The sequence below is a fragment of the Gavia stellata genome, chromosome 8, assembly GCF_030936135.1.
Source record: "Gavia stellata isolate bGavSte3 chromosome 8, bGavSte3.hap2, whole genome shotgun sequence".
NCBI lineage: Eukaryota > Metazoa > Chordata > Aves > Gaviiformes > Gaviidae > Gavia > Gavia stellata.
In genome coordinates, this window is record NC_082601.1 from 32,485,987 (window position 1) to 32,512,923 (window position 26,937).

Below are 26,937 nucleotides of genomic sequence, written 5' to 3' on the forward strand. Positions count from 1 at the left end.
ATGGAGCCCGACAGCGCGGTGAGGAGCCCGGCCGGCTGACGAAGTTGCTTCCCAGGGAGCCGCTCCGGCGAGAGGGCAGGGAGCGGCGGCGGGGGTCGAAGCGCAGCCTTCCCGCCAAAGCGCCCCTCGCTAGCGGCGGCAGTTGCGGCCCTGTCCCCACCCCCGCGGGATGCCGCCATTTCCTCTGTGGTGCGGCGCTCTGGGGTGGCTTCAAGTACTGGTAAACCGCTCCCCATACCTCGGGTCCACAGCGGTACATGGTACCTGGGAAAGATGGGTGTCCAGTTTCTGATCAGAGGATACGGACTGTAGAAAGGGGGTTGTTGAGGGAGTAAGGTGGGATTAATCAATCACCAGGCCTTCGTAGTGTTTGGGTGTCCCGCTGTGGATGTGCTCAACATAAGGATTTATTTTGGTAAAGAGCATTTGTCAAGCATGCTAAACAACCCATAAAAATACTGATGAGTATACATCCATAGTGTTTGGGGGAAAAAAAAGATAAAAAGTGAGTTTTAAAACACTGTAGAAACACAAATGATTAGGCAAGTGGCATGCTGTTAGCACATAGATCTTTTTTAATACTGTTTTCTTACTGCTACACTCATTAAAAAGAGGAAACGATGTTTGAGATAGCTATCAGAATACAGATTTTAATGTTTTAAAATTCTTAGGGGGTTACTGTAGTGGGAATTCACAAGTGATGTGTTAAATTCCTCACTTCCATTTGGAGTTTGGGTTTATTGGTTTTTGGGTTTTTTTAATAAGAGTTAACAACTCTTAAAACTTGTGTGGAGAAAATGAAATTTGAGATCTTGAGGTAAGGAATACGTTTTGGCTGTGGTGTCAATTGTTACTTTATAGTTAAATACAGATATTTTAGCGCTGTACACAATTGCCAGATGATTATACAAGTAGAATATTGTATTTGGTGTGAGAGATGAAGGACGATGAAACAGGTTACTTTCTTAAAAAGTTGTTATCAGCAGAAAAAGTTCCTTCTTCTAAAGCCTTTGGGAATGTAGAGATTACAATTGTTCCTTGTCTGTAAGTGGTTGGGTTTTTTTTTCAGGTTAGGCACTACTCTAGGGTAGTATTCCTAGTAGGAGGAATGCATACTTTCTCCCGAATAGATCAGGTTAAAGACTTGGGTTTTTCCTCTGCCCCAAAAGTGTATATTTTAGTTAATTTGGAAAGGATTTTTGTGTTCACTAAAACTAAAAAGGTGTGGACTAAGCTGGATTTATTGTCTTGAATGTATCCAAAACCAACGGCATTAACCTATTACTCAGAATTAATAGGGCTAATTCTCAGGTAGCTAAGGAAATACCAAATTATCCTAAAAGGCTTGCAGGGCAATTGAAAAGACAACGTTTTTCCTAACATTCATCTTCATTATTGATCTTCTGTTTCTCACTGCACTTTAACTGTCAGCCTTCATTTTTTGTGTGTTCTCCCAAAGGTAAGTGATTTGTTATTATCCGGAGATGCTTAAAGGCAGAGATAAGAAAATGCCATTCATGTGGATGAAATACTGTCCTGTGAGTGAGAGAAGCAAAATCAGAAAGTAAAACACAGTGTAAATGAAAGGGGGTTTCTGTGAGTAGAACTGTTTAAGAGCACTTCATTTTCAGCTCTAGTTTTTGAGAGGCTAAAAGATACGGATACCACAAGAAGCGAAAGAATTTTACTAGATGCAGTAGCTTTCTGTTTTTAAAATATGCTTGCATGTGTTTTGTCAGTCCTCACTACAAATTCTAGGGGTTGCACAATGATAAGAAAAAATACGTTTCTCTTGAAGTCCTTTCAGAAGAAAGGTTGGAGGTTGATACCCCTAGATTCCTACTTCGCTTTTTATTAGTCTTGTCTTAACTGCAGCCTGCGGCAGCTGCTTGTCTTTGACTTTGGGCTCCTTCCTTAGTGATACTATCAGGGCACTGTAGCCCAGGGTTGGTTTCAGTAAACTTTAGTTGTGGGGAAAAGAAAAAACAACACAGCAAAAATGACCTTGAAGCCTTTACTGCAACTTCTATTAGAGAAGTTGGTGACAGTACTACATGGCTGCTTTACAGCTATCATCACACGGTTAGAGTTGACTATGTAAGGCAGTATTACTTTGTTCTGTAAAGGGTTTCCAATGAAATGCAAGCTGGTATTGTTTCACAATTCACAGGTGTAAGCATGGTGGAAGTTAAAACATCACGCAGACTTCACTAAATCATGGTTTCTGTGAAGGTTCCTACTGTACTGCGTTTCTTTCCGTTACTGGGGCAAGAGCAATCTGGTTCTATCTTTGCAGAGAGAATTTGTTAGGATCACTGTGCACTGTGTTTGTAGGCCAAGACAGTGTTGAATTAAAAGACTCAAAATTCAAGTGCTGTTCTCATCAGTTGAAATGAGCTTGTTGATTTTATGTGGTGGAATTACGGGTGCTCGGCACTTGGAAAATCAAGCAGAAGCTGTTGCAGAGCGCAGAATTTTGTAGATGTGTGTGAGAGTGCAGGTTGAGTTGAAAAGGTCCTTTCTGTATAGGCTTAAAATAAAGGGCTTCTAATAGATATAAATTAATCTCTAAAGTAGAATTAATGACTTGGGATTCATACAGCAGGCTGCTGTGCAAACAGAAGAACTAAGACTGGGGGATTAGGCCCTAAATATCTAATTCAGAAAGGTGTTAAAATAAAAGTCAAACTTCAGACCATAATATATTCACTTAGTTACTTAATTGCTTAAAACTAAGCTTATGTTTAAATACTTTGCTGAGTTGCATTCTGAATAAAAATATGTGGTTAATGTTCAGTTGTTCAGCATGTGCTCTGCCTCCCAAAAAATTCTGTATGTATTTTCTGTTGAGAATCTTTTTATTCAATAGCTTGTAACATGTAAAATACTGAACATATTTTCAAATACTTTCTTTCAATCAGCAGACCACAAATCAGACGCAAACAGACTCTCTATCTTCATCTCCCAACACTGTGTCACCAGTGCCATTAAATAATCTGACCAGTGCTCCAAGGTTTGGAACAGTTACTCCAAATCGCATCTTTGTAGGAGGAATTGACTTTAAGGTATTTTTTTCTAATTTTACTACTAAATGATAATTTATAACCCTATAAAAATCAGTAGGGAAAAAAGTGAGATGCAGTCATATGTGTGTTTAGGTGGTAAGTGCCCTTCACTATGATGTTCAAATCGACAGTAGAGAATAAAGCTTTAAGCCTTGATTTACATAACTGTACTACAAAGTTGACTTTTTGTGCACCTAGCTGCTAGAAGCTTTTGACATACTGGTTCTGTAGAATTTTCTCTTCAAAGGAGGTGCCTTTTGTAATCAGCAGAGCTTATGGTAGGAAATATATGTAGAAGTTTTTTTATTATGGATAACACTTAGTGTAATTTAATAAATCATAAACACAATGTTGAAGATTGCAAACAGAGCAAATGTCAGTAGCTTTAGTTCCTCTAGCGCTTTTCTTCCAGTTCATACAGAGAAGGAGCTACAGCGCATGTATTCTTCACCATAGTAGTTTTATTAAAAGCAGGTGTTTGTTTTAAAACAAGTCTTAAAGCTTCTCTGGGCAATTTGCAGTACTGATCTTAATTCTTCGAATGCTTGTGCCTTTGCATATGCCCTAAAAACCTCAAATAGCAGTGAATATTGAACCATTCTTGCATTGTTCAGTCACTTTGAACATTTGTAGTGAGATGTGCACCAGGCCTTTATACCATCTGCTCTCATTTTTCTTTCTTACCACTTTAGATAATAAGTTAAGTCGTCGACTTCTGTGAAACATTGTTGGTCTGCTTAGCTGTTTCTTTGTTCCCACCAACAGCCTCCTAGGCTGAGGACCTTTTGAGCACTGACTCAGATGAAGAGGGGGAAGAAAGACAACTCACTCAGGCTATTCTGGATAATGCAAGAAATTCCAGGATCTTCCAGCTCATTTGGCTGAGATAATTCAAATGGAGGTGTTCACAATTCAAGAGATGTTGTTTGAGCTTTAGCAAAGAGGCACGGTAGCTTTTTGCATTAATAGTAAGCAAATAACTAGAGCTGTAAAAAGACTTGTCTCACTCTGTTCCTTCTTCACTGCAATTTCAAAGGTTAAAACACTTTTCGGCATAACATCTCAATATGCTTGTTAATTGTAATATTTATTGTTCATTTTGAAGGGTCTCTTCACTTTTTGGTTCTGTTCCTGATAGGTCAAAATCTATTACAAATCTTAATTTCAACAACAAAGGAATTAAGTGTATTTGTATCTATAGGCATAAAGAAGATCGATTTCATTGGGAAAGGAAATAGAAGGGACGAAACCTCTGTAGGCATTTTAGCCACTCTTCCATTTACTTTGACTCTTGATATGAAGTAGAGCCTTAAATTTCATATCATAAATTTCAAATCACAGGATACATGTGTCAGTCTTGAATTGTTTTCTATTGGGAATCTTACGGCAAAAAGCATTGGTTTTTGTTGTGTTTTTTCCCCCCTAAAGGTCTTAATCAAGTCAACTTGGGGGGTAAGAAAGCTATTTATTTTTGTGAAAAAAGGAGACAGGTAATCAACAAAATTATTTGCTTTTCAGCAAGCTTTTATAATTTTGCCAGACACTTCCAGTGGGTCTGTCAGCATAGCGGTGATTCCTATTTGTAAGAGGAAGCATCTGGCCTCAAATTTAGAGAAAGAATTCAGTAAGAGGAGTTACAGTTGGGCACATTTTCACGTTGGTCTGAAGAGCTCTTTCTTCAGTGTGTATGTTGTGTATCTTTTGACATAGGTGAAGGCTTAACACTAGCCTTTCTTAAGAAACTGACAAGTGCCTTTGTCCTGTCATGAGCAGGAAAAGGCAAGTCCTGAATATGTTTCTGGCAAGCTTCTAGACACCACATTTGTCCAGATACTTGCAAATTTCACTGTGAATCTTAGAATACTGTTTCCTTCTTATTCCCCTTTAATACACTGCTCTGCAGATAAACCTTTGACTTTCCGAGTTCATAGTCTTGTGTAGCCATGCTTCATGTCCTTGAGGTTTTGAATGACACTTTTGGGACTGATCGATCTTAAGGGCTCTTCGGTCATTTCTTGGCGTATTTTAGCCTTCAACTACTTTGTTATAGGTTCTTTTTCTCAGCTTTGTGAAGCAGGTGAGCTGCATGTAACGTGTGGAGATAAAAAAAAACAATCTTCCAGAAATGAGAGCTTTTCTCTATAGGCCTTTCATTTCTAAGCAGATACATTTCAGTGTTCATTGGAGAAAATTTTAAGGGAAAGAAAAATCTCCACTATGAGTCTTTTGTACTTTGTACATGCTTTTCGTTACTCAAGAATGTGAGAACACTTTAGCATATGCTGTAGAATTGTTTTATACAAGCTATCAGTTGTTTAGCTGTATCTGTTTTCCAATGTACACAGGCTTTCACGCTTCTGTTCAGGCGTAAAGCATGATCGTATATTCAAGAGGGTGGTTCTGGACTCCAGTCAGGAATTTTTTAACCTTTCCATGGTGGGTAGTTTCTTAAGAACCAGTGCAGGCAGTTTCCAAGGAGAGGACACAATTTCTGAGCTTTAATAAAACGTTGAAGTATTTCATGCCTGTTCAGTGCACTTGTATGTGTTTTTATTCCTCACACTTTCGGAGCAACTGAGTACTTTCTAATATTTTAATGCCTGAATACTTGGATTAGTGGGGGAGATAAAGCGGTCTAATATTTTAATGCCTGAATACTTGGATTAGTGGGGGAGATAAAGTGGTCTTCTACCGTCATTGCTCTCTGCTGGACTTGGAGGTTGTAGCAAGGAAGGTACATTACTTGGTTTCGTAAAATGTGTCTGGAGGGTAGAATTATTCAAAAAGAGCATTAATTTCATATTCTTTCCAGTTACGAAAGTTGCTTAAATTGGGTTTTGTTTCTTTTAAGTTCTTTTTGCTTCTCAAACTTAGATGAGGTAGATAAGCATTTGGTGTGCAGGAGGAGATTTACTAAATTGTGTATGTACAGTTAAAGACAGTAAGTCATTCACTTAGAGGTAAAATATACTTTTGATACACGTCTTCAAAATAATGAAAAGTATAGATGAATACAGAAGTTACTTGAAGCATATGGAGATCCATGCATATAAGCATACTTCTTTCAGCATTGAGTATAGTATTAACTATGGACCATGTAGAACAAAACTTTAAAATCTGAGATGTGTGTCTAGGGCACCATATTTGATATATGCTTACATTGTAAAAGCAAACTGATTCATAGAAGGTAGAGAAGTGTTCACACAGCTTAGGTGTGCCTTTACATTAGGAACTTGTCTTCCTCCATGCATACTCAGAAGGGAACAGTTTCCTCCAAGTGGATTTAGACCATTCTCCATTAAAAGGTCCTTTTATTACTTAATTTGTAATGGGGAGTTCCTGTGGTGTGCCTATACGTATTTGCAGAGTCTTACATTAAATATACTTTAGAAAGAGGGATCATAGTCACTGTGGTTTAGTGGGGATTTTTTTTCATGTGACCTATGCATATCCTTTATGAAAGCCTACATACTGTGCAATTTTGAAGTTTGAAAATGTTGCACTGATGTTTCATATTATAAACAGTCCTCTAGTACATAATTTACAGAAACTAGAATTCAGATTGAATAAACCTGCTTCAGTGGTCTTGCCTGTAAAGGGACAGTTGTTACGTAAATCCACTAAAAGAGGAATTTTAATATTTTAGTGGCTTTCTAGTATTATTGCTGAATATGAAAATGCAGTAATCAAATAAGGGTGCTCTCTTCTTGCTGTGAGGCTCATACATGCTCACTCTATTCTCTTCCTATACAGGGTTATAATTAGTTTGTAGCAGACATCCAAAGTATAGCCGTTAAAAGTATTATGGTAAATATTCATTGAATAACTATGCAAACTAACTTTTCTTTTTTTCTCCCCTCCCCCTCTTAATATACCGCACTAGACTAATGAAAATGATCTGAGGAAGTTTTTTGCTCAGTATGGCAGTGTGAAAGAAGTGAAGATAGTAAATGACAGAGCTGGAGTATCAAAGGGGTTAGTATAGTAGAATAAGCATGTTGTGGGAATTGAAAATATAACAGAAAACTGACTGACTATAGTAAAACTTACTATGATTTTCATAGCTCGGAATATTATTAAATTTATGTCATTGACGTTCCCAGTTATTCCATGTATGTGAAAATCTGCTCTTGCCCTTTAGTAGCTACATATAAATGTCTTTGTAAATTCCATAACTGTAAAACTCTTTAGTCGTGTTACTATAATATAAGATGAAGCTGTGTGCAAGTAGGAAAAAATCAGTAGTCCTTTCTGGTTTTTTTGTTACAATAATAATTTAAGTAGATAATCCTAAAAAGGTAATTTAGTTATTAAACATAAATATTTCTGCCACTGAAAGCCAGTGTGGAAAGGAGCCTAAGAATGGAGGAAGAGGTGAGATACACTTGATTGTGCTGGAGTGCATGGCAATAACTGAGATTTTGTGTGAAGATTTTTGGAACAAGAACATAGGAGAGAAAAAATGAATCATGATTGCAGAAAAGGGGACTAAGACTGGAAGTCAACAATAAGAGAAATGCCAAAGAGCAGATCTGGAGAAAGATTAAGACTGGGTAGTAAAGTTATTGCTAGAACCCCAAGGATGGTGAAGGAAATAAGCTAGGGAACTGTACTGCCACAGAAGGGTGGAAAGAGGGCTGAAGCAAAATGAAATGTGCACGAGAATTTGTACCTGTAAAGTTCACTTAAAGTCCACTTTGGTCAGAAGTTCTCTTCTCAGCAGTAAGCCAGTGGTGTCTGAATCTCATAATTTTAATGCTGTCAGCACTTAACATATCAGCAAATTACACACTGAGCTGCAGGTCTTAGCAGAGAATACATATATCTGCATGGCATGTTGGACTTGGTCCTGGTCCCAGATCTGTCACCAAGCTTCTTAGTCTCTTACTGAATTCCAAGAAATAACTGAGACTGGCAGTATATGTGTCCATACAATACAATAACCTAAGAATATCCAGTTACTGTGCAGTTGTGATTGCCAGCATATGTCTCACAGTAAATGTGTTGGAAAATAATTACTTTAAATGGTGTTGGGATGTCTGTTGAAATTCAAGCACAGGCTTCATTGCTTCTCATTGACAAGTGATTTAAGAAACTTACGAGTTTGTGTAATTGATTATATCTATTAGTTTATTGTCCTGATAGCACGTAGAATGAAAAGTCTCTGTAGGTAAGGTCCCAAGCTAGGAAAATAGTGTCTGTGTTCTTTGAACTTGGAGATGTTTCCAAATTTGTTTAGAGAAGACAATACAGGAAAAGCCCACAGATTTAAAAGTATAGCTGGTCAGAGACTTACTGGACCTCTGTACTTCAATAACTACGGAAATGCTCACAAAGAATGATATGTTATATTGAAAAATTTGATCTGCTGGCTGGAATGACAGAGGCCTTCTTGGTATCTTCTGAAATATGACCCTGAGAAATGAGCCATGAACCTAAGAAGTTATGCATACAAAACTACTAAAAGATTTCAAGTAAAGATTTGTCAGTATTCAGAAGGTTGAAGTTAATTTTGGAAAAAACAAAACATTTTTTCATATGTATATGTTGTTGTATAGATTTTAATTATAAGACCAGATACTTCCGCACAGGCAGTGCCACATGCAGTGGCCTAGATTTCTCTGAGAATGAATTGAGGGGTTTTGGTACAGCAGGAGTCCTGTGTAGAAAGCCCATTTGATTTGTTGCAGCAGTTAGAAGAGGTATGGTGAAAAAGGCATACTGTGTCACGAAGTATGAGAATACTTCATCCTTCATCACCACAGAACTTATTTTTTAATGCTAGTCACGTCAAGAATGACAAGAATAATTCACAGACAAGCACTATCTTTGCATTGCTGCTTTTTCTGAGAACTCAGTTTAGTATACTGGATAGTGCTTGTGGAAGTGTGGAGCATTCACAGTTGCTGAAGTAGGTGGGAGCTGTGCTATGAAGTACAGTATTAAAAAAAAAAAATCCCAGGTGTCTCATGTTAGGCACCCATAACGAGTGAGAGCTTCAGATCAAAATCTCTTTGTTTAATAGAAATGAAGGAACTAAAGACGTACACTGAGTAATAAGGACAATAGAGAGTTTTTTATAGCTTTCTACTTGGGCTACTCATTCACTGCATCGAAACAGTAATATATGATGATGTCCTTATATATTAGTAAGTAGACTATAACAAGGATGTTAAATTAAGATTACAGTTGTTACTGCAATCTTTATTTCTATGTCCGATTTTATTTTTGCATTTGTTTACCTTTTAATGTCATTTGTACTATATATGAAGTAATAATGTGCATTGTATGTAAATATGAACTTCAGAGGCTTAGCTTCTCTAATTTTTATTTAGGTATGGCTTCGTTACTTTTGAAACCCAGGAAGATGCACAGAAGATTTTGCAAGAGGTAAGTGATGGTCCACATTATGGTTATCTGTTAAATGAAATACTTCATTTCATATTAGATACCAAGTAGCCTGGGTTGTCTGGTCCTCTTCTGTTTGCCAAGTTTGGTCTGCATAGCTAAGAAGATGGCTTGAAAAGATCTAAGACAAGATTTATACTGGTATCTTCTGGAACTAGAGAAGGGAGTTAGTTGCCAGTTCATAGTGGAGCTCTTGACTTTGACATACAGTCTTTACTTTCTTAGTCTGCATGTGGTCTATAGTACGTATAGAGCTATGAAGACTATTCTTCACAATTGCTTTCATTTGCTTTACTAAAAAATCCATTGCTGTCAAGATTTTGTGGGGAGTCAGGAAAGATAACTGCTGTCTTTTATTCTGACATGTTTGATTGTCAAGAGCTGACGTAATTATTTTCAGGAATAATTAGATTCACTGAAAGTCTTAAAACAATGAAGCTCATTTTATGTCATGTAATTGTTGCTTCCCCTCTTAGCTACGTTACTGTCTTGACGCTCCTTGTAGAACCTCCCTTGAGACATGGATAGCTTGTCAGCTGTATGTTAGCTCTTCAGTTTGTTTTTTGGTTTTTTAATATGTGCTCCATGTTCTGGTTGGAATGTATTGGAGAGATCTGTCGGTCAGGATCTATTCATACATGTGAAGGTATCTGCGTACGGGGCGGGGGAAAAGCCAGAAATAGTTTCCAAGGCTTGCAAATTGCCTTCTCCCAGATATAAAGCTGGTTAAAATGTTGAAATACTAAGCCTTTGTTGGAAATGCATGTATTAAAATTCAAAATAAGAGCTGGGACATTTTCAAAGAAACTTTCAGAGTGTTTGCAAAAAATACGGTATGTGGAGCCAGAACAGTATACAGACGGGAGCTTCTTGAGTCAGCTACTTTTCTTCCCCTGTGTTTTTTTTTTTTTATTGTTTTATTTCTGTGAACTAAAAGAATAGTAGTGGTACTGAGTACCATTGTGAAAATGGCTTAGGACTTTTGCCTCTATTGTAACTGAAAGGCTGCTCCATGTGAAGTCTCACTGGTGTCTCATTCAATGATACTAATACTTTTTGTCTACTTTAAGTGCTTTAATTTAGATGTCCTACAATTCTATCACCTTTTTCATCTTTGCATCATACTGCTATCTCATATTCATCTTAAGATCAATTAGCATCTAGGTCTTTCTCAGACATCTTAAGCTGAGAGTTTCTAGGCTTTAATAATTTATGTATGAAAGGAATTATGTTTTTCATTTTGTACTCTTGAATTTCCTCTCTTTTATGTGACATTCTGATCATCCTTTGCACTGGTGGGTTTTGGGTTTTTTTGTATCCTACTTTTCTATCATGAGTTATGTCTCCAGAAATTTCTTTTTCTATGTTGCAGTCTTTGAAAGTATAAAATTGCATTAGTATCGAGAACAGACCTTGAGGAGTTTCACCAGGATCCTCTTTCCGGTCATATGCTATTACTATTAATGGTACCTCTTCCCATCTTTCTGAAGTAATTTTTTATTCACCACAGTTTTTCCTATTAGTCTTCACTTTATGTAGCATAATGAGTAACTTTGCATGCAGTGCTGTATTAAATGCTTTGAAGAAGTCCATACAGACGAGATGTTTCTCTTAACTGTGAAGGTTGTGTATAAAAAAGTCTAAATTCTGATGGATCACATCAATGAAATACATTGCATTGGGAAGAATCATCTTCCTGTTGTCTGTGTTGGAATGCTGTTTGAGTGAAATGCGCATCTGTTTTCTAGGAGTTGCTCTGTGTTTAATAGGCTAGGTAGGTATGTTTGCCATAATTAATACTTGTTCATGAAGTCCCAGATTCAATAAAATAGTTCAGCCTCTTCCTAACTATAAGTCTGAGAGGTGGGACTTAGCATTATGTACAGGTGTTCAAGTATTTTGCTAAACTGGGCTCAAATGAAGAAAATCTATTGATTACCTAACTGTTGTCCTTCTGTTGAATGTGATTTAGAACTGTATTTCTTTCTATGTTCCTCTTCAAGAAGTAATTATCTCCTTACTGGAGAAGTTAACAGCTCTGAAAACTGGAGACTTTGTGGTGTAAGTGGTAATGTTTAGTGCACATTCGCCCCTACATAACTGTTCAGGGAACCAGGCCTTCAGAACCGGTTCAGGTTTTACAAAGCAGCATTAAATAGACGCTGACAACTAAAAAAATGGTTGGTTTACCCTATTCCTTTCCATTATATTAACAAGTAGTGAGTTCTGTGTCAATTTAAAAACAAAGGCAAAGCTTTAATTTACCTGATGGACCTGGTGCTCACTTTCTGTTGTAAGCAAAACAGTTGGAAGACAATGTAGCTTTACATTTATCTAGCATTTTTTTTTAATTAAAATTTTTTTCTGCAGTAGTTTAGCCTTGCTAGGATATCTGGTTTAGTGTGCTTTTATGTTTTGTTAGCCTGGATATAAAGAAGTTTTCAGTCAGTCCTGAGTGACTATGGGGATTTTTTACATTCAGCCCTTATAATACAACCATTTTCATAGACTTACTTGTTCCTGTCATCTTTGGTAAGGTAATGTCATTATCGTGAAAAAAATTTAATCTTTATACTTGAAATTGTCAGTTTGTGTACGCATGTACTTTTATAAAAGCAGTAAATACATAAGGAAGGTAAAACTAAAAAAAAATGTGCTGACAATTACAGGTATTAGTTGTTAGTCAAGAGGCTCCATGAGAAGTAAGTAATACTTGAAATTACGAGTAATTGATTTTGTCTATGTGAAGTCTAAGGTTAGACTGAAAAGGAATTAGTATAGCTTTTGGGTTTTCTGAGGTGCACTGTAAATAAAATGCAGGGGAGGGTAAAACTTAAATGCCTTGTCTACTGACTTTTACTTCTTGGATGCCTAAATATGTGTAGAAAATATGCATACTGAATGTCCTTTTTTTCCTTTAATTCTAGGCTAAAAAACTTAATTATAAGGATAAAAAATTGAATATTGGTCCAGCAATAAGAAAACAACAAATGCGGAGTCCTCGTATGTATTTCTATTTACATTTGTATATTATGTAAGTGTCACTATGAATGTAATTTTTTAACCAAGATGTGCCTGGTCATGCACTGTATTAATGCTGTGTGTGGAATACTCTCAGAATGGTTTGCAGTGGAAGTAAATGCATGCCAGTGGAAATGTCCAAATAAACAGATTTATGATCTTTCGTTCTTTTATCTCTAATATGTTATTTACTTTCTTGGAAAAGATTATCTAGGAACAAACTGAATGGAAATTTCTCTAAGTTGCCAGGCGGAACTTCAAATCTAAACACTTAGACTGTCCTCAGATTCTATGGGATAAAGGAGGCTGTGCTGGTTGGTTGGGTTGTTAGTGAAGTATTTATATTAGCACAATCCATCAGGACTGTTGCATCTTGCTTTCTTTGATAGAAACCATAAGGAAGGGGTGGTTGCAGTCACCTTTCATTTCTTAAGAGTTCTTTGCTGTAAGATAATGCAATGGATGCTGTATGTTTCTTCTTTAGCAACGAACTATTTAGACTGAACACTTACGTAGGACGAGTATTGATAAGTTGTTTTTGGTTTTCTTGGTTTGTTTTTTTTTGTCGGATGGCTTCTTTATCTTGAGCAAGTACGCTGTTACAATGTTCTTCTGGGGGAGACAGAAGACAGGTTTTTTTCTAGAGAAGATGCCCTCCCCTTCTGCCAGGGGCTGTTTTATTTCTATAATACACTTCTGGAAATGTAGGATATAAATCACCAACTTTTAAGACAGGATCTGTCAGTGTTTTGCATAGCAGGGCATGCTGTTTTGTTATTCCTCAGTAAGGGCTAGGTGTCAGAGATGAAAAATACATTCCTTTTATAAGTGCAGCAGGGAATGAAGTATACTTTTGTAACTTTCCTTCAGTATTTGTCCTATGGTACCTTTTGGAAGAAGGAGAAAAACTTTTGCTCATCTTCTGTCTGAGGACAATACAGAGAATTTTAGTTCAACTCTAAAGCTTTCTTCAGTTGTTACTGTCACATTATGGATTAGAAGTAGTTGATACGTACGCTAACGCTGTTGGTGCAGACACACGTTCTGCAGACAGACTTCCCTCTCTTCCTCCCCTCATGTATAGGTATGTCCTCCCTTGTAAGTGTGCAGGAATGGAATACTTTGTTCCAACTTTGCTTTAGAAATTATTCAGCATGATCTTTGCTCAGTCAAGGGGTTATGTGCTTTTTTTTTTGCTGTGCTTTATTTCTCTTTCCGTCTTTAATTTGGACTTTCTTAGCTGCACTGCCTGACTTGTGGTGCTTCCTTCCTCTGACTCTTGTGCTGAATGTGTGTATTGATAGAAGAGGGGTATCTCTCTTTAATTCTGAGACCTGGGGTAACAGAGGAAAAAAAAAAACCTCAAAAACAATTTTTGAGGAAAGCTGCTGTGTCCTTTTGAGATCTGTTTGTGGCCCTGTTTGACTCTGCCACTTCCTCCTCAGGCCTAGGATAGGTCTGTGATACAAGATCATGTTGACATCTAGGGACATACCTTAGGATCTGATTTTAGTGTTTCTGCTCTCATGCTCAGCCTACCAACCTTAGTCACTAGGATACTTTGTCCTCAGCTTATCCTGAGGTTCATGAATCCATAAAACCTAGACTCGCAGTATCACTGTAGGGCTGTGGTTCTATTACACTTAGCAGAATTGAAGAAAGAACCCATTTATCCCTGTCCTCTTCAGCCTACCTGTAATTTAGTACCTGTCTTCCCTACTATTAAGTGAAACAATTTTTAGCTCTTCTGCCATCGTAGGACCTTTTTTGCCTAAGAACTTTGAACATACTGGGAGGACCACTCAGTTTGCTTTTCCCCAGCACCAGGTATTGAGAAAATGGGCATTCTATAAGCTGAGAAGTAGAGACCAAACATAAACAGCTGGAAGAAAATTGATGAATTGTTGTGGGCTGGAAAAATTTCAGATAGCTATACCTCTCCCAAGTTTTTTGTTCGTTTGTTTTTTTTCCTGTCACAGCAAGTTTGCTGGGTTTGATGGAGAGTATTTCCTTTTCCTTTGGAAGAGACATACTCCAATGGTGGAAGGTTCTGTGCAATGTACTTGATGGTTAGTGAAGTGGACAGGATTGTTGGCCATGGGATCCTGTTGGTTTCCTCATTTGAGACATCAGTAACTACTATTCTAGATTGCTTACTGGAGCTAAAGTAGCCTCTAATTTTTCTATGGTCTGTTTAACACTGTCCTAACAACCATCTTAGCCTGACCTGTCTATGGATAGTTTCAGCTTAATTGTATCCAAGTGTCTTTAGACTTATCTAGGAGTTAGTCGAACTCCTGCAATTGGTAAAGGCCCTTGAATTATTGCGGGACTCTTCTTGGTCCTCCACTTAGCATTCTAGTAATCTCTTCAGTGTTGTGTCTGTCCCTAAAATGGCACTTCCTCGTGGCACTTACCTTTGCAAGGGAAATGAAAAACTAAAACTTGCTCAGTGATCTTCTTTATATTGTGTTCTTTCTGAGTTTTTCCATGCTATGTTACCACTTAATGTGATTTCAATTTCAGTTACAGAAATAATTTTTCCCTTTTTTTTACAGAAGTCTTTTTATATTTGGAACTGAAACTGGTCTTCATGTTTGACATAAAGTTCTAGAGAAACATGAAGTCCTGTCCCATGCCCCCCAAAATGCAGACAGAAATCAAGCCTAGGTGATCTCAAAGGCAGTGTTTGAAAAAGATAAACAACTTCTGCAAAGGGATAGATATCCCTTTATTTGAATAATGTTTGCTGTCAGTACCTGTTAGAGGGTTGTGTAGATGGAACTCTGCTCTGGGATCAGACCATGCTCATTTATAGCCTCTGCTGTAGCGGCAGGATTGCTGAGAAGTGTCCCTGTTCCTGACATCTTAGATATTAGTTTTTACTTTTGCTGGGCAATGTGCCATCACATAAAGACAGTCTTTGTGTGTTGAGAAACCAGGCTGCACCTTGTAACGAAATCATTCTGTTGTTTTTAGCGGTTGGATCCTGTTTCAGCTAAATATGAGTATGTGGAGGTTACCAATTAAAATATCCTACAATGTGAAGCTACCTTTGGATATTTGAAGATTAAAAATATATATGTATATATATTTGCTGGTAATTGGAGTTATCTGTGTTTAGTAATTTATATGCATGTCATCTTCTGCACCCTTTCCCATCTACCTCTGGAGACATCCTGTGACCATCTGCTTTTGTGATTTTGTGTTTGAGAGGGGACTGAGATGGCACTAGGCACACTGCCCCGTGTTCTTTCCTTTGAGTGTTTTGCTTCTCTGAAGATCAGATCTTTTCTTCTTTTTTGACCTACACATGTTAAAAAAAAAAAAAAAAAAAAAAAAAAATTGCCAGTAAGTAAATTTTAAAATACTAATTCCAGGTTCTACTGTAATACCAGAAGCTGGTACAATGTACTTAACTACTTCAAGTGGATATCCTTATATTTACCATAATGGAGTGGCTTATTTTCATACGTCTGAAGTTGCTTCTGTTCCGCAGTCATGGCCAGTAAGTAATTTTTTTTTGTATATATGCTTTTCTGTGGACCAGGATGAGTGCAGTGTTTTCAAGTCCCTCCTGCTTACAGTTTCTTCAGCTGTGCCTTGCGTTTGATTTTTTAACTTGTTTTTTAAATGTGTGTGTTTATTTTGTGGGGCTTTTTAAGTATTACTTAAGTTTATCATTCTTCTGCAGGGCACTTAGCTTTGATGTGACCTACTGGAGAGGGTAGTTCAGAATCAGTGTGGGCCCTACCCCAGGAGAATTTGTGGTTTACTAAGGAGTTGTTGGTGCCTATGACCCTTGATTGGCTCCATTTATTATTCCTCCATGAGTGAGGTGTTCTTGGCTGCAAAATATTATGCTGAGGATGAAAAGAGAACATAGCACTAGATAAAGCAAAAGTGAAATTGGGTAATTTTATAGTCATTCACATACTCTTTTTCACAAATAATGCTTGTTTTAGGAGGAAGATAATTCAATAGATCAATTTTTTGGCTTTAGTGATTTGGGGAACTTGGGCAGAATTTCTTGAAGTACAGGAAGGAGTTGTCAATCACTTCAGTTTTTTTACAAGAGAGAAGGACTGTGAGACTGATGGGGTCTGCATAAGGCGCAGGACCTACACAGAGGGTGCATCCTTAGTAATTTCTGTAAAAGCAGCATTCACGGAGACTGTACGTACCGTCTCCATAAATGAGTGGAAAATCCCTTCACATATTCTCAATAGAAGAATTACTAATAAATAAAAACAAACTTCCCCAAAACAGAGATGAGAGCAGTAATAGATTCTCTAATGTTGTTTATTTTGGCACTGTAGAATCGTTTTCTCAGTATTTAACCTCTGTTTTAATCACTTCTCTTAAGTTCTAAGATGTTTGCTGTTCTAACAGATGTACGATATAGTGCCTCATAGCGCCTTCTCAAGTTTAGAGGATAAGCATAAGCACCGCGTCACATATTTTAGAAAGCCTTTTTGAAATTCATGCTCTATAGTCGTCTAGAACTTGCTCAAATCCTACCTGTTGGAAAAAACAATACTTTTTGTGTTCTAGTACTGAACTTTGCTTCTGGTACCCTGGCTCAGATCCACTGTGTTTCAAACAAATAGCAGACAATCCTTGCAATTACAATTACATATTCTTAATTGTCATCGTTAGGGGAGTACCTATATAAAGAAATTAAGGAGAAAACCTGAAAAATTGTTGTTACAGAAAACATAAATCAAATTAAAGATATTAATACTTTCTGGTGTGTTTTGTGCATGTATAACAGTGCAGATTGTGTCTTTTTTCCATTTTGCATTCTGCATTTTCATACAGTGTAAAGGGATTAAAGTAGTTGTGGAGCAGTTCCTTCCTAAATATTTGCAGGAATGGGGGAATTTCATGACATGGGAGTTGCACACACTAGCTTTAACTAATCAGAACTAGAAGTTCAAAGTCCTATGTTGTCTGCTACCAGTGCTGTATGTTTCTGCCCCGCTTTCTTTTGCTGGTGTTTCTCTGACCCTAAACTGGGCTTCCCAAAAAAGCAGGCAGGTTTCTAGCTGGTTTACCTCCCTAAACGGGCTCACTGCCAAATCAGATGAATGCTGGGGCTGGTGTGAGGAAGGGAATGGAAAAGGGAAGATTGGGTTGGGGCTGTGGAGAGGATAGGAGTACATCAGTGACAACTTAGATTGCCCTAAGTGCTTACGAAAATATACCTGTGGTCAGGATAGTGGATGGGCTTAGCACCCCTACAATAGTGATGGCCTAGTGCTTTCTGGAAAGAACCAAGTAAATATGCGAAAGACTTTTGTTTCATCTCTAATGTAGGCCCTTAGAAACAGTGGTTTTGAAGAATCTAAGTGTAAGTTAAAACTTGGTAAATCCATTGTCAAAAGGGAGGGGAGGTGGTTCAGCATTATAGTACTTCAGAACTTTTCTTAATAGGAGTGAGTGACAACTTATGAAATTGCTGCATTAAGACTTGTAACTTTTTTTCTTTTGAAGTCACGCTCTGTTTCCAGTTCACCTATGATGGTAGCTCAACCGGTTTTTCAGTCTCCTACATACCATTATCAGGTATCTGTTTGAAAATGGGTTTCAGACCACCAGTATTCCTTCCAGCCATGCAGTTTTATTTACAGCACTGTCTCAGGTCTGTTTATTCTTAGGAAATAAAAAGACTGTTTAAAAGAGTCATATAAAACAGACTTTAATTTCATCGGAGGCTTTCTTTTCACTAGAATGCAATTTATTCTCGGTATCTAACTACATGGAAATGTAGTAAATTAAAATTTTCTTTGGTGTTGCTAGTCAGCTGGCTTAGAACCATCCTTAACTTTTATCATCTAAGTCAAACTCCTGCTCAAAGCAGGGCTGGTTAGATCAGCTTTCTCAGGAACTTGCCCAGTTGAGTTTTGAATATCTCCAGTGATGGAGATTCCACAACCTTTCTGGACAGCCTCTTCCAATATTTGACCCTCCTCATGGTAAAAGACTTTCTTCCTCATAACGAGTCAAAATTTTCAATGTTCCAGTCTGTGTCCATTGACTCTTATGCTCTGAACACCTCTGAGAATCTGGCTCGGTCATATCTATGCCCCACCCCTGCCTTAGGTAGTTGTCGCCAGCAATAATTATGCCCTCACACCTTTATCCTTCTCACGGTTGAACAAACCCAATTCTCTCAGCATCCTAATATGTCTGTTCTCCAGTCCCCTAACCATCATGGTGGCCTACTACTGGATTTAGGCAGTATGTCCATGTTTTTAATGTGTATTGGAAAGTTAATTGCATTTTGTATCTTCCGTTTTCCTAATTAGGCATGCTGCTTAGATGCTGCAGTATTTTAGAAGCTTATGAAATGCCCAAGTCAGAGGCTGAGTGGAAGCAGACAAAACTATGTTCCTGAATTATTTGGGGGCTTATGAAAATCACATTACTTTTTAATTAAGAATTGGTTATAGATTTGAGATAGAATTCCCAACATACTAGAATTAAAACTAGTACATTTATGCATATGCACTTAATCACATAAGTAACACCTTTTTTTGTGTGAATTTAGGCACCAACACAGTGTATTCCAAGTCAGTGGCAGTGGTCTGTTCCACAGGTAAATACTGTTCACAGTTGCAGCATTTTACTATTAGTTTGCATCTAGTTTAAAGGTATGGTGCATTTATTTAACAGTGAAATTTTTCACTATTCCCAGCACTGTTGAAGTAAATATTAATTGCTATATTTTAGCAATGCGTTTGCAACACTTGCTCATACAATAGAAGGCATAATACAGCATTTATTGAAACATCAAATACAAATATGATGTAAAGAAAGCATCTTCCCCTCCCTTCTCCCTCTGGCAAAAAGTTTGTATTAAATTAACAAGTTCTCAGAAGCAGGTAAAAACTGCCATATTTATCTGATAACAGAAATTAGTATTAACTAGCTCATTAACTGATTCTAACTGTGATGTTTCATTGGAGTATTGATAGCAGAGGCATATAGACATAGAAGTGTGGTGAAATTAGACCCAGGCCCTTGAAATAGGAGAAAGAACTTGAGACTGCTAACTTGGTAATTTTGGGGGGAGTCTTTATCAGTTTTGTGATCTCTGTAGCAGAGGAGCTTAATATGGAAATCTTGCCACTCAAGGAACTTGAAGAGTTTGAAGCTAAAAGGAGGACCAAGTCCCTTAAGCTTGAACTGTTACAGTGCGTCCTCATTACTTTAGTAGCAGCCAGCCTTGTCCAGTTATGGTCAGTTCCACTCTATTAACAGATGTCAGTCTGCTGCTTAGAAATCCGTGTGCCAAATTACAGAAAGACTGGGGGGGGGTATTTTAAAACTAAATACTTGGGTTTTTAATGTAACATTTTTGCAAGAGAAAATTAAACTGTATTATGTTTCTGTGAACTTGAGAGTAAGTGTCAGTTTTATAAAGGTTAGGATTTCTCTGGCAATGCTCTCCAAAATGTAAACAAAATCTGAAATATATATGTAAGTCATTAAAGGACATCTTCATTTTATTCTACTACCTGACCTTTCTACCCACTTCCCCCTCACTTAGTTTCTTTAGGTTATCACAAATGAATTTGACACTTTATTTTAAAGCTTTATCTTCATTTATATGTAGCAAAGAAGACTGTAAAATAAGCTTTGGTATTTATAGTGCATAAATTATATAATTTATGAAAATAATGTGGTTTATTTCAGTCTCCTGCCTCTTCACCTTCAGTCTTGTATCTGCAACCATCTGAAGTCATTTATCAGCCAGTAGGCATTGCCCAGGAAAGTGGATGTATACCTCCTCCTCTCCTAGTGGAAGCTGCAGTTCCTGAGGTATTTTTATTTTAAAAATGTACTTACAATTGAAGCATTTAGCTGCAATTGAAAAACATAATCTTTTAGTTTAAGCACAGGCAGTTCAGAGCACTTATGTCAACTGTTCCCTGTACTTAACCCCACACCCATGCAGCTGCTGTTAAATCTTTTCAGTCGTCCTCAAGTTAAGAGTATCTCTTCCAGTTTTCTAGGAGGATGCTTTGATTCTGAAATATTTTAGAGAGTCACAGGTGTATGTCAGACAGGAATATAACGACTAGTTGATTTGTTTCGTTTGAAAATAACATTTAAACAAAATGGGAGTCAGACTCTTCAGAATGCTGGATTAGTCTACTCAAGCCATAACAGTTTCCTGAAGTAATTATTTTTCTGTGTAAGTAGAAGCTCGTTTCTAAATATTCTGAAGATCAGAATGAATTAAGAGTAGTTGAATGACTAAATTTTTTCTTTATGATTTTTTCCTTCTATATGTATAGCATTACTAATGTTTCTTAAGAGATTCCTTATGTACAATAAGGCCATTTCTTTATAATTGGATGTTAGGAATGACAGTAAATAATTGGCTACATAAAAACTTACTGTAAAAATGAAAATGTATTATGATTCATTGGTACTTTCCATCTTTGATAATTCATTATTAATTAACAGGGATGCCAAAATAAATGGTACATTAGGACAGCAATCAAGTATTTTTACAAAAGTTGGAGAGTATTTTATTGCTACAAGTTTCAAAACTGGTATTTCAAACACCTTAGGTATGTCAGGATTTCCCACTTAAGTAATTTAATTTCCCTGTGAAGGTCTTGAATAATACAAGACTTTGGTTGTTGGGGGGTTGTTTCTTTTTTTAAGCTGCATAAAACTCAGTATTTATTGTATAATCATAAATCTTACAATCAATGTTATTTTTACCTTTTGTATTTCATAAATCAGATGCAACTTAGAGAAATTTGAAATCTGTGAGCACTAAGAAAAAACATGAAATTAGTTAAGGAATATTTGGAAGTAGCATGCTCTCAGTTCACAGGAACATAATTTGTTAATGTTGAAGCAGTATGTGGAAATTCAGAAGATGGTGTATAATTCAAAGGAAAGCCTGTGTATTATTTGTATGTAAATATCTTGTAAGTGCAATAATGCTGGGAATTGCATTTCAGTATTATAATCTACAAATTTAAACACTGTTCCAATTAGAGCTGAGTGAAATGGATTTGTAGTAAAGAAGCCTGCTGCTTCTGTCAAGGAAAGTGCTTTTTGACACTGATGTAGATAAACTGAATTTACCAAACTTCAGTACAGTGTAGAAAACATAGATTTAAATACTGAAATTTTGTTTTTTAAAAAGTCAGTAGTTTAGATAAACGTAGCCCACAATTTGAAGTTTTAAGGAATCTAAATTCACGTGAAAGGTTTGTAAAAACATAAAATTGTGAAACAAGCTTTTCAGCTCATTTTTTGTATTTTTTTTTTATACCAGCTGTATTCTGATCATGGAGTTCAAGCACCACTTCACCAGCCTTATGCCCAGAATGCCATAGCTGTGCCTGCACCTGTGAGTATCAAACTAAAATAATTAAAGTAAGCACTGTAGTCTTACTGTCCCCTTTCTTGAAGGGGAACAGTGAGACAAGAGGGGCAGGGATGAAAAACTCTTTTGTTAATGAATTAATAAATAAGGAGAACAGGAATGTTGCAGAGAAACTGAGATTTTTCTTCACTTGCGTGTTTGTTACAGAGAACATAAGTGTTACTTATTTTGAAACTATTTGAGGAAACTAAAAAAACCCATGACTAGTTATTTTAAAACTTGAGATACAAAGAAAACCGCAAATGAAAAATATATTTTGAGAGAAAACAGTGAACCTTATTCAGTTCTTTGAAATGACGGTTACATATCCTTGTCTGTCTGTCTCTGGATCTTGAGAAGTTGAATCCATTACTTGCAGCCTTAGATAAGCATCTCATGTTGTGATGAAGTGGGGTTTTGGAACACAGACCATGAAAAACTGTCCCGGTTGGCCACCTGTGGGTTTTTTTCTGTGTAGCTCTGATTTTGAATGGCCATTTGAAAATGTGATTCTTCCATGTTACCTGACACAAGTTGTAGGGTTTTTTGGGTCCCAGTTTAAGGTCCTTTTGCCTAAATTAATAAGGTTGTTAACACAATATATGAAATAATGTCTAAACTAGATTTAGCCTAGATTTGCCTGATAAACGAAGGACTAAAGGTATCACTAGTTTTACCTGATACTACAGCACTTACTCTTCTGTTAAAGATGCTTACTTAACTACAAATGGCAGACTAAATACGAATGAATCAAAGCCATGTTATAGGTGGTCTTCTATATGTATTTTTTCATTTATTTTACATTTCTTTTAAGAGAATTTTTTCCCAGACTATTGTGTAACAATAGCTACTAAATATTTCCAGTAGAGGGGGCTGTAACATTAAGTGTTGTCTTGGAATGAAATGCAAGTACTCCAATTAAAAAAAAAAAAAAGAATTTGAGAATACTAATCCTGAATGACTCATCTTTTTAAGAAATACTTAAAAGGGAGTTGGTGTAACACAGTGATCATAATATCCAGTTTATGTTCCTTTTTCTAACAGTCTATGAAAACACTTTAAAAAAAAAAATGGCAATAGTAGTCTCAGAGTCAAAACCAAGCGCATATTTACTGTATCAAATAGAGAAACAAGCTTTTTAACCTTGAAACTTGACTTTTATTATCTTTCCCAGGACCAAGGCTATGCAAACAAGATAGTGTGAAGTAAGTTACAAGGTAGATCTAGAGCACGATAGCTCTTCCTCTCTCCAGTAATTGCCACAGTACCATGCTTTACCTTATAGCAAAGGCAAAGCAGTTTACTCTGTGATAAGTGATAATGTATTACTTCACAGTAGAATATGTGCATGCATGGTAAAACCATGTTTGGTTACTGTGGCGTAGGAAATGACCTGTAAATTCAGACTGTTATTTATCTCCTGAGATAAAATTTCCTATGCTTATTCATAGCTGTAGAAGTGATTTCACACAGAGCCAAAGCTGGCATAACCCAGCAATTCATTCCATTTTCCACACCAGTCATTTCCTGTGCTGGTAGATGTTTTTGTGAGGTACTATGGTAAACCAGGTCAGGAAACTGATGTAGTTAAAGATGAAGCCCCACTCCTATCACCCAAAAAGAGATAACTTAAACTTGGATGGGTTCCTCAGACCAGTTTGTCACGCAATTGCGCAAACTCTCGTACCTATACGAGAAGTTTGGGATAGGATAGAGGAAGTAAGACTTGTAAAACTTGATGAAACTGAGCATGAAATTGCTAATCTGTCCATTCCTTCACTGTATTTCTTGCTCGTTCTTACCTGTTTTCTCAGAAGTCATCTGTGAACTATAATTGAAACTCTGCGCTGTTCAGGTCTCAAGTAGATTCACAGATACAGTTAAACCCTTACAAAGACTTGCTGAGTTGTGGTAATTTTATTCATTGCAGGATAATGCCAAATAGTTGTTGACAGGTTTTAATTTTTAGTTACTTAGTTAGCTTTGCTTAGTAGTAACTAGTGGTTCTAGAATATTACTTATCTTTTTCACGTTTCACCTTACCTCTTCACATACCCACTTAAAGTTTTGAATATATTACATGTGTAATTAATATGATTAGCTTGTAGTGTGTCTATCACTGTGGCTGAGCACTCAACAATGATTGGAAAAAATAAAAGAGCAAATGTTGACAGCAGACTGCTATGTATTAAGCAAGTGGTTGTGTCATTACCACCTGCTCCCCAGCTGCATAAAAATACTGCCTGCTGGCTGTAGGCTTGTTAAAATATCCCAACAAATGTATCTGCTGCTTGAAAATTCCCAAGTAGTGGCCATGTAAGAGAGAGCAGATGCCTAAAATAAGGAGCTTACCTTGAAGGTAATTTGCTAATTGCCTCCACTGCGCTAGGAATTGCATTAGGAATAAACATACACTTTATACTAGGAGCTGTAAGTCATATGGTGAGAGTAGGATGGGTACAGCCAGTATCCAGATATTTTTGGCGGTTGTAGATTTCTTGCAGCTTTCAAATGCAGCTCAAAACAGAGCATGCATTGCAGTCCTGTTTTAATGAAGTCACAGGGGTGAGCGAACAAAAGGGATTAAATCTTTACTGAAGAAGAAAATCACAAATTTTATAAGCAAGTGTTTCCATTGCTGTTGTGGATGTATAAAGAGAACTCAGTTCATTAATCATGTAAACCATTTAGCAGTTAACAAAGGAATCTTCAGTATTGGCAATTCTCTAATTGATTTTTAATTTTCTCTGTTCTGCCACTTAAATAGCATTTTGTTGATGTAACTTTTTAGTACAAAATTTGCAGTAGTCTTAAAAGAAAATTAGAAGAATACATTCCCCAATTTCTAACTATAATTTATTTTTTAGATCCAAATTTGGTATTTAAGATCAGGTTTGAATCAAAAATACTAATCCCCTCCCCTTGATCATGTGTTGCTAATGATCCTTTGTATTTACTTGAAGGTGTTTTTGTTTGGAGATTATAGCATGTTTTGTTCATTAGTATGTGGAAGTGATTTCATCTTCGCATCAATACAAATGGATAAGGTTGACAGTGATTCTCAAAGGCTGCTAGGTGACACTTGTTTTTTAGGAAGCATGACTTTTTTTTAATCTCTGCTGAATCTTGTGCAGTGCTTCAGATCTTTAATTGCCCTCTAATATAGAGATCAATATTTGAATGCTCCTAGAGGACATGTATGAGGTTGTGTTTGGTAGTAAGATCTCCGCAGTCTACGGTAACAGCAGAAACTTGAGAAGAAGATTGAAATTTGTGTTCTCTGGTTTCAGACCTAGGAAAAATACCTGTGAGTTAAATTTTTGTTTTGCTGGATGGTTATCTTGAGTTCTGAGGCACTGGTCTGGTAAATGTTTGTTGGACATTGTGTATGAGGGAGACCTGTGAGGCCTGGGGAGCTAAGCAACACAGTTGCAGTTTACATAAACTGAGCAAAGGTCTAAAAGGTTCTGGTACGTGGACGTGGTAAATGGGTGGGGTTTGTTTTGTTTCATCCATTTGTTTCGGGTTTTTTATTCTTCTCAGTCATCTTTTCCAGCTGCAGTATACCTGTCAAGGGGTAGGCATGGTTCTAGTCTCAGTCAGAAGTTTTTTTTACTCTTCCCATGGTCTGTATACAACAAAATATTTTGGCTGACATCAACAGTATGGGATCATACAATATCTTTTCCTATAGGGGACTTTTTAGGTCCTTGGGGCAGGGGAGGAAGTGTTTTTATTTGAGCTTAGACATCTAACTGCGGGGGCAGGAGGGAATCAGTCTTAGGTTATCTAAACTCTTCACTCCTGTCCTCACAATAGACTAGTTTTAGCTGACAAAGTCTGACATTTGTTGGAACCTAGAAGTGTTACACGCTGGATTAGAGTGCAGAGCTATAGTACTTCTTTTAAGTTTACCCTGGAAAGGCACAGAATAGTACAAAGGTAGTATTTTTACGGGTTTTTTTTCTGAAAACCCAATCAACTCTAACAACAAGAACCTATCAATGATAGAAATGTATCCTGGTTTTCCGTTTCACTTGCGTGTTTGGTTTTTGTCACTACTTTGTTCTCTATTCCCCACAATCTTTTTTGCTAGCTTTAAAATTGAATTTTCTACTTTCTGTAAGAAAATAACTTTTTAGAAAGGTCACAGATTCTTTGCTGGAGCCTTTCCAGTCTACAGTATATGGGCAGTAATTATATTGCTGAAAAGGCAAAGGAGGATCTTCCTATGTCAAAACAGAATTTAGGGTATTAATTTGTAATATAGTTCATGTATATACGCATTCAGTTTGCGCGATGGTGCATGATGCTAACACCTTGGCCTTTTGGTAGTGAATGTTCTGTAAATTTAACTGAACTTAGCGCACTCCATTTTTCTTTGCAGTTTAGAGTAATAAGATCAAATTTGTTCTGTGTGTATAATACACATAAATATATATGTGTTTGTATATGTTTGTGTATATTTACACATACGAGTATATATACATAAATTGTGTTTTTTATAAGGGGAAGTCTTGGTGTAATTTTGGGAGAAATATAGTAATTTTATACTAGTACTGTGTGTTCTTGTATGATGTTCCATCTGTAACAAAAAAAATGAAACCTTACAACATATTTTCTGTATACGTAAGTATTTTTTTCATTTACACATGCAGTGAAATTGAGAGAGAGAGAATAAACCTTTTGTTTTAATGTTACCTTAGTCTCAAAAACATGAATCTAAACTTCTAGTTGTCATAATATATGATTAACAAGAGGCTTGTCACCAGCTGTAGCAAGGACTATTGCCTGTAAAAGGTGGGGTTTTTTTAAACTCCACCAAAAATATATTAGTTAATTTTATATTAACATACAAAGGTGCAGATGGCATGCTGCTTCTCACATTGTTTCCTTCTATGTTCTCTTTACAATATCCTCTTTTTCTATTCTAATAGTTTGTTCTCATTCCAGTTTAGTGGTTTTTTTCTTTTGTTTTCTCTGATCTGTATGTTTTCTCTCCCTTTACTTGACAGACACTATGGAGCGTTCACTATTAAGCCATTT

General features: G+C 36.7%; 1 protein-coding gene across 2 annotated transcripts; it reads left to right on the forward strand.

The window, feature by feature from the left end:
- Nucleotides 1-26,937, forward strand: BOLL (boule homolog, RNA binding protein). 2 transcript variants are annotated; one of them, XM_059820608.1, is made up of 11 exons: nt 1-18; nt 2,922-3,065; nt 6,949-7,040; nt 9,401-9,455; nt 12,401-12,476; nt 15,875-16,002; nt 17,991-18,062; nt 19,048-19,095; nt 20,196-20,321; nt 21,802-21,876; nt 26,907-26,937. In XM_059820608.1, the coding sequence occupies exons 1-11, from the start codon at nt 1-3 to the stop codon at nt 26,928-26,930; spliced, it is 858 nt and encodes a 285-aa protein (XP_059676591.1). In that variant the 3' UTR covers nt 26,931-26,937. The 2 variants fall into 2 exon arrangements, with proteins under 2 accessions (XP_059676591.1, XP_059676592.1); XM_059820609.1 differs by lacking the exon at nt 26,907-26,937 and having other exon boundaries at nt 2,925-3,065; nt 21,802-21,897.